The sequence below is a fragment of the Triplophysa dalaica genome, chromosome 10 (assembly GCF_015846415.1).
Source record: "Triplophysa dalaica isolate WHDGS20190420 chromosome 10, ASM1584641v1, whole genome shotgun sequence".
Taxonomy (NCBI): Eukaryota; Metazoa; Chordata; class Actinopteri; order Cypriniformes; family Nemacheilidae; genus Triplophysa; species Triplophysa dalaica.
In genome coordinates, this window is record NC_079551.1 from 5,480,672 (window position 1) to 5,497,112 (window position 16,441).

The 16,441-nt window shown below is 35.3% G+C and overlaps 1 protein-coding gene across 2 annotated transcripts; it reads left to right on the forward strand.

The window, feature by feature from the left end:
* The first annotated feature begins 763 nt into the window (after positions 1–763).
* On the forward strand, positions 764–15,164 carry LOC130430568 (uncharacterized). 2 transcript variants are annotated; one of them, XM_056759710.1, is made up of 20 exons: positions 764–904; positions 1,347–1,661; positions 1,739–2,080; positions 2,235–2,360; positions 2,979–3,284; positions 3,878–4,159; positions 4,501–4,806; positions 5,034–5,072; positions 5,441–5,710; positions 5,948–6,277; positions 6,507–6,545; positions 8,629–8,688; positions 9,147–9,428; positions 10,058–10,342; positions 10,804–11,124; positions 11,356–11,394; positions 12,303–12,377; positions 12,770–13,051; positions 13,497–13,808; positions 14,312–15,164. In XM_056759710.1, exons 1-20 carry the CDS (start codon positions 841–843, stop codon positions 14,437–14,439), a joined length of 4,203 nt encoding a protein of 1,400 aa, XP_056615688.1. In that variant the 5' UTR covers positions 764–840; the 3' UTR covers positions 14,440–15,164. The 2 variants fall into 2 exon arrangements, with proteins under 2 accessions (XP_056615688.1, XP_056615689.1); XM_056759711.1 differs by having other exon boundaries at positions 5,966–6,277.
* Positions 15,165–16,441: the final 1,277 nt, after the last annotated feature.

A 16,441-nucleotide genomic window follows, 5' to 3' on the forward strand; every position in this document is an offset into this window, starting at 1 on the left:
CTTTAAACCACCAAATATTGACATCTGCCCAGTATGGTCGAAATCTTTGGTAAAAACTTAAGTTCTTCATCTTAAATTTGACATTTGTATGAAATTGCCTTATTGCAGGTTTAATCAAGACGGATGTACAGACGGATGTTGATGTTTTAGCTTTTTCATTTTTGAGTAAACATAGTCAGAGCCGATCCTAGACGTCTGGGGGCCCTTAACAAACCTTTGTGGGGTCCCTTGTCATAGATAAGTTTAGATAAATATAACTGTAAACTATAAGAAATAAAAATCTAAATAATTATTCACCTAAAGTAAAGAGTTGCTTGGAACCATGCTTCCAATGCTGTGTGTTTTTACCAACCAAAGGAGTGATTAACAAAAACAAAACATGTTAAATATAGTTTACATATAGTGTTTTTGATTCGGTGCTCAAGGGAGTACCCTGGTGGTGCAAAGGCCGTAACGCAACTTGCGTAGTCTGCGTTTGGGGAGGCACTGTTCTCAAAAACAGTCAGTACTTATAGAAAAATAGCTAGAAAAATATCTTTATAATTGGAAATATCTTCTTAGCATCAGCTGAGGGTAAAGTGAGTCATGGACCATGGCATAAGAGATAATAAAGAGACAATGAAATGATCGCTAGATTGCTCTGAATAGAAATGACAAAGTGAAAAGTTACAAGGAACTCATGAATATTAATATTTAAGCACCGCCCAGTGAAACCAAAAACAATATGTGAATGTCTATAGAAACTAAAATCTGGTCGGTGTAGTTCTGGATCGCTGTTGTGAGAGTCAATGAGCAGTTTTATGAATTATTATCGTCATTAAATGGCTGATTTACGTCACTATGAAGAACACTTTTACTATAAATGTGTTGTTTGTATTATTTTATCTTCTATTTCATATGTGCGGTAAGTGCTTTATTTCTGTTTATCTTGAACACTTTTTGTTTCAGTTTTACCTGTAGAGGCTCATTCAGACTATCACTTTAAACCACATTACATTGTGACTTTACCTACAGAAGTGTAGCTATCACTTTATTTATATATTTAACATTTTCTGCATTCATACAATAAACATAAGAGATAACCAAGCTAGAATTTACATTTTTTATAATATTTAATAATAAAGTTTTAATAGAACGAGCCATCAAAATATATTTTAGAAGTCTTTCATCATTTTGCAAATCATAACAAGCATGACATCTTTTTTGTGTGTGAAATGTTTCTTAAGTGTTCATAAACCTTATAATTTGGCACGTAAAGTCTTGATACGTTTTATTCTCATTCATCATCTGTAAAAAAAGGTTTCATTTATTTTCCATGTTATGAATTGTCACTGTTTGTTCTTCAGGTGTGTTTGGTGTTGATCAGTCAGTGTCAGTGATGGAGGGAGATTCTGTCACTTTACACAGTGATGTTACTGACATACAGAGCTATTATATGACATTGTGGAGGTTTGGAGACGATGGCTTTACCATAGCTCAAATCAACAAAGATAAGATCATATATAGTGATATTCCAGCATTCACAGACAGAATGGTGTTGAATGATCAGACTGGATCTCTCACCATCACAAACAGCAGAATCAAACACTCTGGACTTTATAAGATGGAGATCAGCAACAGCATCGGGACGTCAGTGAAGAAATTCCATCTTAAAGTCTATAGTGAGTATTAACGTATATGCTTACTGACTGTAAAGTTGTGCAGATACAATTTATCTATGTGAAATTGTTTCTTGTAGATTCTCAGTTTTTGATCGAAGCTGAAAAAGGTGAATTAAAGACAGTGTCGGTAACAGAAGGAGATCCTGCCTATCTGATGATGGAAGATGTTGAAATTCAGAGTTATGATCTGATAGTGTGGAGGTTTGGAGATGACGGCATTCTTATAGTGAAAGATGACAGAGAAGACAATAAGACCACATTTACTCATGATGAGATATATGTAGACAGACTGGAGCTGAACTATCAGACCGGATCTCTCACCATCACAGACGCCAGAATCACAGACACTGGACTTTATAAAGTAAAGATCATTGGCAGGAGGAGGACCGAATACATGAGATTCATTCTGACTGTCAGTGGTGAGTATTGCATCTGGATCAGTTGTCTTTAAACAGCTCATGTGTTTTCATACTTTATTTAACTTTTGTTGCCAGAGAGAGAGTGTAACACTGACTTCCATCTTCATCAAGTTTAGTGTTTAAGATTAATGAGCGTGTGTGTTTCTCACTCCAGCATCAGGTATATCTTCAGGTGGTGTAGCAGGTATAGTTATTGTTGTTCTGCTGGTCGCGTCTGGAGCTGTCGGTGTGTTTGTGTTTTTCTATCGTCGCAGAACCTCTGAAATAAAAAAACAAAATGGTAAGTAGTGGTAAAGTGGTGAATTGTATTCTCTTCTCAACACATCAGTCTCACCAGTATGTGCAGAATGTGTGTGTATACGTGTTTATCACTGTGGTTTCATAGTGAATCCATTTAGACATCAAACACAGTTACAAGTAAAGGATAATCTACAACTAGCGGTACGTTATAGGGTTTTAATGCACGACGTAGAGGCCAAGAACCACCCGAAGTGAAGCCTTTAACGCACGGCTAGCTGTGGATTATCCCGCTTATACCATGGTCATTTGCCAAGTTAAATCTTTTATTGATGTTTACAGTGAAATTTAAAATCAAACACAGGTGAAAATTACAATGATTTTGTAAGTTAAATTTGGGTTTTAATTCACCTTCCAGCCAATCAGAATCGAGTATTCAAATAGACCATGGTATAATAAAATATAATTCATATGTCTGATCTTGTGCTGTTCTGATTTATACCAAAGATTAAGAAAACATAAAGATGATCACAAAACTTCACACAGTATGAAAATTTACAATAAACTGATTCTTGAAATAAAAAGATTATTTGATCTCAACTCAATGTTCTAAGCTGTATCAGTGCACTGAATGTGTATTTGTTCCTGTTGTGTTCTCCAGATGTATTTGTTGATAAGTCAGTGTCAATGAAGACGGGAGATTCTGTCATTCTACACACTGGTGTTAGAGAAATCCAGAAAGATGATGAGATAACATGGATGTTTGAAGACACATCAATAGCTAAAATGAAAGGAGATCAAACTATTGAAAATATCGATGACAGATTCAAAGACAAACTGGAGCTGAACCCTCAGACTGGATCTCTCATCATCAAAGACACACAAACTGAACACACTGGACTATACAAAGTAAAGATGAGACTTCAAGATCAGACATCAGCCCAGATGATCAATGTTTCTTCCAGTGGTAAGAACGCTTTCAATGTTTATAACAATAAAACTACACTTTTCACTGATCACTCTACATCATAGTCATAGGCCTATTATCTTCACACTCACTTGATTGTTTTTGTGTTTCTGTATTTTTGTATTTTTTGTATTTCAATAGAACAAAACTGTGAAGATAGAGAAACTCTAACATTAGTTTATTCAAATTGATTTCATATAGCTTTATGCACCAGTTAGTTTCAGTTCTTGATTCTGATTGGTCAATAGCTGTGATTCATTCACAATAAACCAACATGTGAGCCTACAGTACAGTAAAGGGGGTTAACTAACTAAGTAACTAAACAACTGAAAAAAAACTAAATACAAAGTAAATCTCACAAACTTAAAGTCCCTAAAGTGACAAAACATAAGTGACAAAATAACTGTGTGTCATATGATGACATCAGAATCAGTTAACTTCTTACTAAGATTTCACAGACGGTTAACCTTGATATCTGTAAACATGTCAGACTGATGTAAATAATAACTGCACATGAGCCTTGTGTAATAACTTTAATCTTCACACTCACTTGATTGTTTTTGTGTGTCTGTATTGTTTTGTGTGTTTGACAGATAAACTGTCTGTGAATGAAGGAGATCCTTTCACTTTAAGCTCTGGTCACACTGAACTAGGAGACAATGTCATGACATGGAGGTTTAAAGACAAACATATAGCTACAGTCAGTGAACATCAGACATCTGTTTGTGATGAAGAGAGATTCAAAGACAGAGTTCATGTGGATCCTCAAACTGGATCTCTGACCGTCAAAAACAGCAGAACTGAAGACTCTGGACTTTATCAACTACAGATCAACACAGAGAAATCAGAAAGAAAATTCACTGTTAGTGTCCGTGGTGAGTAAGACGAGGTCTTTGAGATCAGTTATACTGTCAGTTATACTGTGTTAATTTATCTCCACATACAAATATACATTTTAATATACTTATTGTATCAAAAGTTAACATTCACAAAAATTGAAATGTAGTTTCTGCCAACCGTGACTACTGAATATCATCAATGTAACAGTGAAATCTTTCAAATAGTTCAAATAGATTTTCCTCACTATTTTTATTTTTAAGTGCCAATGTTTTTTTTTCACATGAATTAAATATGTAGCAGTACATTGGCAGAAAGTCCCATTCATCTGTCTGTAAATAAAAAGATCTTTTAATGTCGGAATTTCTGTTTCTCACAGAGAAATTTAGGAAGGTGTCAGTGATGGAGGGAGATTCTTTCACTCTCAACACTGGAGTTGCTTTCATACAGAGGCCTGATATGATCAAGTGGATGTTTAAACACAAGTCTATAGCTGAACTCATTGGAAAAAGACATTCTGATGCTGCTGTTGTTGATAAAGATGAAAGATTCACAGACAGACTGGAGCTGGACTATCAGACTGGATCTCTCACCGTCAAAAACACCAGAACCACAGACTCTGGACTTTACACACTGAAGATCAACTCTGAGGATTCAGAATGGAAATTCAGTGTCACTGTCAAAGGTAAGTATCTCAATTTCAATGGAAGAAAATTCTTATTGGTTAAAAACACACTTTAACTTTAACAATAACTTCAACAGTGGCTGCTGGACAGTAATTTTCCTTTACCAAACTGAAAAATCCCAATATTTTCAAAATGATACTCCTCAAGTTAATTTATCTTGTTTTAAGGTTCTTTAAATATTTTTACTTGACAGGAAGACAAATATATGTTTATTTTGTTTAAACAGGCTGGCTTCCTTGGGAAAAGCGTCCAGAGCAGATAGAAGGTGAGATTTATTCCTGTTGTCTGACAGAAACTAATTCAACTCGTGACTTTCAGTGTTTCCTTAACAGATGAACATGCAATAACCTGTAGGCCTACTATCTAACACACAAATACACACACACACATGCACTAGTTATTGATTCTGATTGGTCAATGACCTAAAGTGAGGAAACACAGGTTCATATACAAATGGGGTAATGACAAAAACTGAAACACCTAATAAACTAATCTACAGTATGACGAGATGAGTTCAGTGATCATTATACATCATGTAGTCATTTAACCTTCATACTCACTTGATTGTTTTTGTGTGTCTGTATTGTTTTGTGTGTCTGTATTGTTTTGTGTGTTTGACTGATAAATTATCAGTGAATGAAGAAGATCCTTTCACTTTAAGCTCTGGTCAGACTGAACTAGGAGACAATGTCATGACATGGAGGTTTAAAGACAAACATATAGTTACAGTCAGTGAACATCAGACATCTGTTTGTGACGAAGAGAGATTCAAAGACAGAGTTCATGTGGATCCTCAAACTGGATCTCTGACCATCACAAACAGCAAAACTAAAGACTCTGGACTTTATCAACTACAGATCAGCACAGAGAAATCAAAAAGGAAATTCACTGTTAGAGTCCGTGGTGAGTAAGATGAGGTCTTTGAGATCAGTGTACAATACATTCAAGTTAAACTGTCAAAACAATTAATTCAGGATTCAAAAAAATGTTATTTTGTGTTCATTTATCTCCATATACAAATGTTAATTTTCCTTATTGTATCAAAAGTTTACATTGACATTCAATGGAAATATATTTCCTGTCAAGCATGACACCCAGTTGAGTATTATTTCGCTATCGTTTCGCTTATTTTAATGTCAGTATTTGTGTTTCTGACAGAGAACATTAAGGTGTCAGTGATGGAGGGAGAATCTTTCACTCTCAACACTCTCATACAGGGGCCTGAAATGATCCAGTGGATGTTTTCCCCAGTGGATCCAGGAGACAAGTGTATAGCTGCACATGCTGGAAATACACCTGCTGCTGCTGCTGCTGATGTTGATAAAGATAAAAGATTCACAGACAGACTGGAGCTGGACCATCAGACTGGATCTCTCACCGTCACAAACACCAGAACCACAGACTCTGGACTTTATACACTGAAGATCGGCTTTGAGGATTCAGAATGGAAATTCAGTGTCACTGTCAAAGGTGAGTAACTCAATTCCAAAGGAAGAAAACTCTTTATTGGTTAAAAACACACTTTAAATTTAACAATAACTGCAACAGTCGCTGCTGGACAGTAATTTTCCTTAACACAACTAAAAAATCCCAATAGTTTTCACATTTATACTCCTCAAGTTAATTTATCTTGTTTTATGGTTGTTTATATATTTTTGCACGGCATGAAGAGAAATATATGTTTATATTGTTTAAACAGGCCGGCCTCCAAGGGACAAACGTCCAGAGCAGAAAGAAGGTGAGATTTATTCCTGCTGTTTAACTGAAACTAATTCAACCCGTGACTTTCAGTGTTTCCTTAACAGTTGATTATGCAATAACCTGTTCTATCTAAGTAACACCAAAGGTGTAAAGAGTAAAATCCATACTTGAGTAAAAGAACATAAACCAGGAAGCAAAACTTACTCCATTACAAGTCACAAATTCCAAAACTACTACAGAAAGTCTAGAGTATCTGATTTTAACAGTACTTGAGTGTTTAACACAGGGCCGGCCCGAGGCATAAGCGAACTAAGCGGCTGCTTGCCCCAATCGTTTTTTTTTTTTTTTACAATTTAATAACTTAAAACAAGTTATATAAATGAATAAATTAATTATTTAATTAATGAATATGAATGCATAAATGAAATTAAATGAATAATTCAAGATAAGAAAATTCTGATTTGCTGACAACTGCTGCTGTGACTGCCAGCGGTTGACGCATGCTCAATTGCGCTTACACACATTTCGCATGCATTGACAATTCGCGCCGGCGCGCAAGTGCGTGTCACTGTAATTAATAAATGACAAGCTTTGTCACAAAAAATGTAGTATCCCTCTGGTGCCGAAAAGAGAAAGAAGAAAAGGACAGAGGAGGAGAAAAAAGAGCAAGATAAAGGTATGTTTGCATGATTAGTGAAAATTGTGCTCTCGTCACTTGAGGTAGCGGCTAGTCATGAATCGTGATATAAGCCATCACCAGACCTAACGTTAAATCCCCGCCATCAACAGTGAAATGTCTCGCATTATTAATATACATTTATCTAAGTGTATTTCACGTATTGATAATAGACATCAGTTTAAGTTGGAGAAAACAGCCGAAGGGGAACTTAACCTTCTAAGTTAAAGGGATGCCCGCTAGCATTGCTGTGTGTGTTGAAGTGAATGTTAAAATATACCAATACCATGTTGGTTGCACCAATACATATCAATGTTTGTCTATTTTGGTTTTTATACAGCTTTCCTGTAGCTCAGTGGTAAGAACATTGCGTTAACAAGGTTGTGGTTTCGATCCCAGGGGATTGCAAATACCTATGTAAAATGTATAGGATAAAGTAATGTAAGTCGCTTTGGATAAAAGCGTCTTCCAAATGTCTAAATGTAAATCTATTTAAAAGATTGCAGATTTAATTTACATTTGCATTTGCACATTTGCAAATTATTTATTTCTTGTTTTGTGACAGTTTGTATTCAGAAGTTGAAGAGCAAATTCTTTTATTTAAGTATCGTATTGAGTATTTTTATTAATTTATAATGTAACATTATAGCGTGACATTTGTGTCAATAATCTTCAAGCACAGGTGACTCCGCGTGCTGGGAGGGGGCCCCCAAATCAAATTCTGCTTAGGGCCCCCAAGAGGCTCGGCCGGCACTGGTTATTTAACACGTACTGAATATAGGCTGAAAGCAGCACTAGTCCTCAACACTTAAGACACAAGTTACTGAAAAACAAGAGACAGTTTATTCATGAGGAGAACAATCACAAACTGAACACCTCAACATTGCAACAGATCAATAACATCACCGCAATCGTCTATTACAAAAACACAAGTCTCAGTTAAGCTCAAGTGCTCATATGGAAACCAATATCCTTCAAAGAGCTCTCTTCAGTAAAACAGATAAATAAAATAATGTTAAGTAAAATTACGAAAGTCAAAGTCATTTCTGCACTGGACATGCTGGTTTTGGCTTTTTTGCAGGCTGTTATTTATAAAATTGTATTTTGTTCTATTAAGTGAATATCTCTTAAATACAGTCATACATTATGTTATTCATTCAGTATGCAGGCCTAAGTGCTACATTAACACAATCACATGAAAAACTGGTTATTTTTAGAGATGTGAAGCGACGAATTTACATAAAACAAAAAATAAATGTACACAGAGGCAGCATTTCCACCCTTTGACCACAAGATGTCGATAGTGTGCACAGTTTAGAAAAGCTTCGAGTAATGAACCATGTAACGACTCACTTGATAAGAAAGTCTCAGTGCTTCACAAAGCTTCATTTCAGCATCACTTATTTTAACTCACTATGATCATGTTTTCTTTCATAATCCACAGAAAATACACCAGAAGAGTCAAATCTGCAAGAATCACCCATCAGAGAGGAGGTGAAGACAGGTTAGACCACATTTCTGTTGCATTTTGGCCTGATAGATTATCTGTATTCATAAAAATGTCTTCAACTGAAAAACAAAATTCTGTCATGTTTTTCAAACCACATCTTAATGTCTTCTGTCCATCACAAAAGGAAACGTCTTGCAAAAGCGTCTTTCTGCCATATAGTGAAAGTGAATCTGAAGCCACATAATAGATGTGTGTGAGGAACGTTGACAATTTTATTCCAATTAAAATACTTTATCTTCTCTCAAATCTCAATCACGATTGTGAATATTCAGTTATTTGGCCGCTCTAGACATGTTGAAAGTCCTCTGCTCTGTGCTCTAAAGCAATTTATTTACAGTGTTTACTTTAGACTTTTATGTCCCATAAGCCAAACTAAAATCTATAGTCTTATCTTTCTCAATATTTTCACAAAAAATGTTTTTGTGTGTCTGTATTGTTTGTGTGTTTGACAGATAAACTGTCTGTGAATGAAGGAGATCCTTTCACTTTAAACTCTGGTCAGACTGAACTAGGAGACAATGTCATGACATGGAGGTTTAAAGACAAACATATAGCTACAGTCAGTGAACATAAGACATCTGTTTGTGATGAAGAGAGATTCAAAGACAGAGTTCATGTGGATCCTCAAACTGGATCTCTGACCGTCACAAACAGCAAAACTAAACACTCTGGACTTTATCAACTAAAGATCAGCACAGAGAAATCAGAAAGAAAATTCACTGTTACTGTGCGTGGTGAGTAAGCCGAGGTCTTTGAGATCAGTGTACAAAACATTCAAGTTAAACTGTCAAAACAATTAATCCAGGGTTCAATAAAAATGTTATTTTGTGTTCACTTATCTCCACGTACAAATGTAAATTTTCTTTATTCTTTCAAAAGTTCACATTGACATACAATGGAAATATATTTCTTGTCAAGCATGTCACCCAGTTGAGTATTATTAGTGTAACAGTGAAATGTAACATTTAAAATATTTAAAAATGATTTTCATCAATATTTTTACTTTTTACTGACAATGCCTTAATTCATGAATCAAATATGTAGGAAGAAGTACATTTAAACACCTAATGAACTAATCAACAGAACTACAAAGATAACAAACTAAATACAAAGTAAAGCTCACAAACTAAAAGTCCCTAAAATGACAAAACATAAATGACAAACTAACTGTGTGACATATGATGCTATCAGAATCAGTTAACTGATCATTCTTACTAAGATTTCACAGACGGTTAACCTTGATATCTTTAAACATGTCAGACTGATGTAAATAATCACTGCACATGAGCCTTGTGTAATAACTTTAATCTTCACACTCACTTGATTGTTTTTGTGTGTCTGTATTGTTTTGTGTGTTTGACAGATAAACTGTCTGTGAATGAAGGAGATCCTTTCACTTTAAGCTCTGGTCAGACTGAACAAGGAGACAATGTCATGATATGGAGGTTTAAAGACAAACATATAGCTACAGTCAGTGAACATCAGGCATCTGTTAGTGATGAAGAGAGATTCAAAGACAGAGTTCATGTGGATCCTCAAACTGGATCTCTGACCGTCACAAACAGCAGAACTGAAGATTCTGGACTCTATAAACTAAAGATCAGTGGCAAAAAGAAATTAAAAAGGAAATTTACTGTTTCTGTCCGTGGTGAGTAAGCCGAGGTCTTTGAGATCACTGTACAATACATTCAAGTTAAACTGTCAAAACAATTAATTCAGGATTCAATAAAAATGTTATTTTGTGTTCAATTACCTCCACATACAAATGTTAATTTTCCTTATTGTTTCAAAAGTTTACATTTACATTCAATGGAAATATATTTCCTGTCAAGCATGACACCCAGTTGAGTATCAGTGTAACAGTGAAATGCAACATTTAAAATATTTAAAAATGATTTTCATCAATATTTTTACTTTTTAATGACAATGCCTTAATTCATGAATCAAATATGTAGGAAGAAGAACATTGGAAGAAAGTCTATTGTGTCTCATAAACCTGTCTGTAAATGACACTGAAATATTGTTGTACAAGATCCTTGTTGTAGCTGCACCTCTGTAGTTTACCTGTCGTTTCGCTTATTTTAATGTCGGCATTTCTGTCTCTGACAGAGAACATTAAGGTGTCAGTGATGGAGGGAGAATCTTTCACTCTCAACACTCTCATACAGAGGCCTGAAATGATCCAGTGGATGTTTGGAGACAAGTGTATAGCTGAACATGCTAGAAATACACCTGCTGCTGCTGCTGCTGCTGCTGCTGCTGATGTTGATGTTGATGTTGATGTTGATGACAGATTCACAGACAGACTGAAGCTGGACCATCAGACTGGATCTCTCACCGTCACAAACACCAGAATCACAGACTCTGGACTTTACACACTGAAGATCGACTCTGAGGATTCAGAATGGAAATTCAGTGTCACTGTCAGCAGTGAGTAACTCAATTCCAAAGGAAGAAAACTCTCTTTATTGTTTAAAAACACACTTTAACTTTAACAATAACTGCAACAGTCCTTGCTGGACAGTAATTTTCCTTAACACAACTAAAAAATCCAAATAATTTTCACATTTATACTCCTAAAGTTAATTTATCTTGTTTTAAGGTTTTTTAAATATTTTTGGTCGGCAAGAAGAGAAATCTATGTTTATTTTGTTTAAACAGGCCGGCGTCCATTGGACAAACGTCCAGAGCAGATAGAAGGTGAGATTTATTCCTGCTGTTTAACTGAAACTAATTCAACTCGTGACTTTCAGTGTTTCCTTTACAGATGATTATGCAATAATCTGTTCTAAGTAACACCAAAGGTGTAAAGAGTACCAGAAATCCATACTTGAGTAAAAGAACAGATACCATGAAGCAAAACTTACTCCATTACAAGTCACAAATTCCAAAACTACTTCAGAAAGTCTAGAGTATCTGATTTTAACATTACTTGAGTGTTTAACATGTACTGAATAAAGGCTGAAAGCAGCACTAGTACTCAACACTTTAGACACAAGTCAGTGAAAAACAAGAGTTGATTCGTGAGGAGATCAATCACAAACTAAACACCTCAACATTGTAACAGATCAAGGTCGACATCACAGCAATCGTCTATTACAAACACTCAAGTCTCAGTTAAGCTCAAGTGCTCATAAGGAAACTAATATCCTTTAAAGAGCTCTCTTCAGTAAAACTTATAAATAAAATAATGTTCAGTAAAACTACGAAAGTCAAAGTCATTTCTGCACTGGACATGCTGGTTTGGCCTTTTTGCCGGCTGCTATATAAAAATGTTATTTTGTTCTATTAAGTGAATATTTCTTAAATACAGTCATACACTTTGTTATTCATACAGTTTGTAGGCCAAAGTGCTACATTAAAACTAACACATGAAAAACGGGTTATTTTTATAGATGTGAAGCGACGTTTTTACATGAAACAAAAATATAAATGGACACAGAGGCAGCATTTCCTCCCTTTGATCACAAGATATCGATAGTGTGCACAGTTTTGAAAAGCTTCGAGTAATGAACCATGTAACGACACACTTGATAAGAAAGTCTCAGTGCTTCACAAAGCTTCATTTACTTATTTTAACCTACAACAGTGATGATGTTTTCTTTCAGAATCCACAGAAAATACACCAGAAGAGTCAAAGCTGCTAACAAGTCAAGACTCACCCATCAGAGCGGAGCAGACAGGTTAGACCACATTTCTGTTGCATTTTGCCCTGATAGATTATCTGTAATCGTAAAAAAGTCTTCAACTGAAAAACTAAATTCTGTCATGTCTTACAAACCACATCTGAATGTCTTCTGTTCAGCACAAAAGAAAACGTCTTGCAAAAGAGTTATTCCAATTGAAATAATTTTTCTTCTCTCAAATCTCATTCACGATTGTGAATATTCAGTTATTTGGCCGCTCTAGACATGTTTAAAGTCCTCTGCTCTGTGCTCTAAAGTAATTTATTAACAGTGTTTAGTTTAGACTTTTATGTCCCATGAACCAAACTATCTAATCTATAGTCTTCTCTTTCACAATATTTTCACAAAAAATGTTTTTGTGTGTCTGTTTTGTTTTGTGTGTTTGACAGATAAACTGTCTGTGAATGAAGGAGATCCTTTCACTTTAAACTCTGGTCAGAATGAACTAGGAGACAAAGTCATGACATGGAGGTTTAAAGACAAACATATAGCTACAGTCAGTGAACATCAGGCACCTGTTTGTGATGAAGAGAGATTCAAAGACAGAGTTCATGTGGATCCTCAAACTGGATCTCTGACCGTCACAAACAGCAAAACTAAAGATTCTGGACTTTATCAACTAAAGATCAGCACAGAGAAATCAAAAAGAAAATTCACTGTTAAAGTCCATGGTGAGTAAGCCGAGGTCTTTGAAATAAGTATTCAATAAATTACAGTTTAAATTTATAGTTTGAGCATTTAAAAATTTTTATAGTGTCTAAATGTATCTCCTTATACAAATTACAATTTTCCTTATTGTATCAAAAGTTCACATTTACAAACATTAAGAATATAGTTTCTGTCAACCCAGTTGAGTGTCATTCATCATTGTACAGTGAAGTATAATAGAATTAATGGGTTAAATGGATTTTCATTACTATTTTTATTTTTAACTAAGATTATTTTTTACATTAATTATATATGTAGAAGTACATGGGCGGAAAGTCTTTTATGTCCCACTAACCTGTCTGTAAATGAGACTGAAAAATTGTTGAACATGATCCGTGTTGTAGCTGCAATTCTGTAGTGTAGCTGTCGTTTCGCTTATTTTAATGTCAGTATTTCTGTTTCTGACAGAGAACATTAGGAAGGTGTCAGTGATGGAGAGAGATTCATTCACACTCAACACTGGAAATGCTTTCACACAGAGGCCTGATATGATCAAGTGGATGTTTAAACACAAGTGTATAGCTGAACATGCTGAAAATAGACCTGCTGCTGCTGATGCTGCTGCTGTTGATAAAGATGAAAGATTCACAGACAGACTGGAGCTAGACCATCAGACTGGATCTCTCACCGTCACAAACACCAGAACCACAGACTCTGGATGTTACACTCTGAAGATCAACTCTGAGGATTCAGAATGGAAATTCATTGTCACTGTCAGCAGTTAGTAACTCAATTCCAAATTGATAAAACTCTCTAAATTGGTTAAAACACTCTTTCACAATAACTGCAACTTTAACAGTAACTTGATAAAAGCCACTAATGCATTTCTACCTGCATTATTATACTATATGAACATTACAGTTTATTGGACAGTTGCGCATTTCTCCTACCCATAAAAACAATTAATACATTTTACAGCTATGCTTCTCAGGTTCATCTTGTTTTAAGGATGTTTAGATCTTTTTTATTTAACAAGACAAAGATGAAAGATTTTTTTTAGCGGAAGCCCTCAGAAGAATTGAAATATAATGTACAGTAACAATACAAATCCCTTCCACCTGTTGTACTCTTTCAGTATATATGAAACAGGGAAACTTTTGTAAGACATCAGCTGAAATTTGTTTGGGGTTAATAAATAATCACAGGATTTTTACTTTTTGGACTCTTCCTTTAATCACAGTTTCATTTTCTCTTAAAATATGTCGTTTTTTCTCTGTTTCTAGAGCGTTCTAAAAAAACCAAAGGGAATCATTCAGGGACGGCACAGATATCTTTGAATGAATCACGTCCTTTGTTGCGAGGTGTTGCAGATGATAAGGAAGAGATGAGTCTACAAGAACATCCTGTATAAAGACACCACTGATCTTTTTTATTGAATGAGAAGAATATTGAAAATATCCAATGTTTCAAAAAACAATTTGTGTTTTCAATTAATTTTATACAGAATGTGATGTGAAGTTAAAGTGACTCTGAGATTCGGTGCTCATATGGACAGTTAAGTCTCACACTAACAGACTTTGATCATAAAGTTTGGTCCACATTACAGCTTCATCCAAGAACCGCCCATTCACTGAATGTAAACATCCAACCAACCAACCAACCAACCAGCGTTTGCTTACACAACATTTAGGCTACATGTAAGTGACAGACCATCATTAAGCAATGTGTTCTGCATGAGGGCTTGTATAGAAACTGAGAATTACCACGTTACGTGTGTAGACCTTGGTATCAGAAATACTGTCCACACGTAATGAGAACTAACTCTTATAACAAAGCAGAATCATTTTGCATGAACTGGACTGTTCAGAGGGACCATTAGCCCCCTTCATGTATGAACAGAAAAAAACTGGAAATCTACTCACTTAATTTATTTGTTAATCTTGTATTATTTGCAGCTGTGATCTGTTGTTATGTCTTCGTACTGTCTGATCTTTTCTGCCCTCTAGTGTACAAACAACTTTCCAGGTTTTCATTCTTAGTATTACCTAGAGCTGTTGTAACAATAAAAGTGTGTAGTTCTGCATTAAAGTAAAGTTTTATCTCATGTAACCAAATATTGTGTATTGCGAGATTAAATAAAAGTTGTCTTATGGAATAGTGTCCGTACTTTCATTTTTTTATGTGATTGTGTTAATGAAATTATGATCTTAAGTATTTTAAGAGAACAAACAGAACATACACTTTTTTGTAATATTGTTGTGTATAGATTTCTTTAGTTGAAATCTAAAGATTATGAGTGATCTTTAATAAAATAGAAACAAATGTTAAGGAAACAAAAGCATTCATCATCAGTGTTTCTCATTATTCTCATTACCAGTAAATATTTAGTGAAACATGTTTCAGTGAATTAATATACTTATTTTGATCAAACTAGATTGTTTATGGGTGCAAAAATTATGTTAAATCAGGATCAGCATTTAGATCCTTGCAGAAAGGGTTTTTGTTAAAGGTAAAGAGGTCTGGCTTGTATGTTATCAGTTCGAAGTTTGTCCACTTTATCCAGTGATCACAACAAAACAAAACATGAGGAAACATTCCTATAGAAATGATGTTTAATTAACAAAGTTCGGGAGGAGCCGGAGCATATAATCAGCCGGCTGGTCTATAATCAGCAATCACAGCATATACACATTTAGCCCTGGCGACCACGCTAATAAATAGGGAAACCTTCTTACCTGCTCGACCTCCTAAGATTAAGCATCCCTCCTCCACCCCTGCTCCTCTCCAAAGCTAAATATCCCGCAGGACCCCCGGGGGGTGTGCTCTGGGCTCAGACCGTTTCCGAGCTCGGCGCACTCACCCGTACCAAGGTAGAGTGTTTCGGGCTCGGATAGATCTGGCGAGCTCGGAGCCCGCTTCCCGGACAGCACGCCAAATACGCATAACCTTCATAACCAAGCTCTATCTTTATCCCTATCAACATCACTGTTATATGTGTAGGTGAACTCGTGAAATACAGATCAGTGTCACAAGTTTCACATAACACATTTGCAGTCACCCAAACACAGAGCATGTGAATATGTTTACTAACCAACACAAATAATTTTCTGTAGTTATATTTTCGGAAGCACACTCGCGACCAGGCATGAACTAAGGAATCAGCAACTTTTGACAATTAAACATTTATTGTGCTTTAGTTGTCATCATTTATAATCATAACACTAAATTCCTGATGAGGCACGATGATGCAATGTAAGCTATTGAGGACGGCAACATTACATCATCTCTAGTTTGACTTATGATTGAAAATGGTGAACCAGTAATGTTAGTGCTCCAATAAAAAGCCTGAAAACAGCCAAATTACTAATATGCTCAAAAGTACAGGACAGTAAGAAAAATGTACATATAAGACT

Excerpts from the sequence above, each read along its gene's own strand:
- LOC130430568 (XM_056759710.1), top strand. The coding sequence starts at position 841 with ATGAAGAACACTTTTACTATAAATGTGTTGTTTGTATTATTTTATCTT. Across the intron at positions 5,073-5,440 it reads GCGTCCAGAGCAGATAGAAG|TGAATGAAGAAGATCCTTTC; the intron begins GTGAGATTTATT and ends ATAAATTATCAG. Across the intron at positions 13,052-13,496 it reads ATTCACTGTTAAAGTCCATG|AGAACATTAGGAAGGTGTCA; the intron begins GTGAGTAAGCCG and ends TGTTTCTGACAG.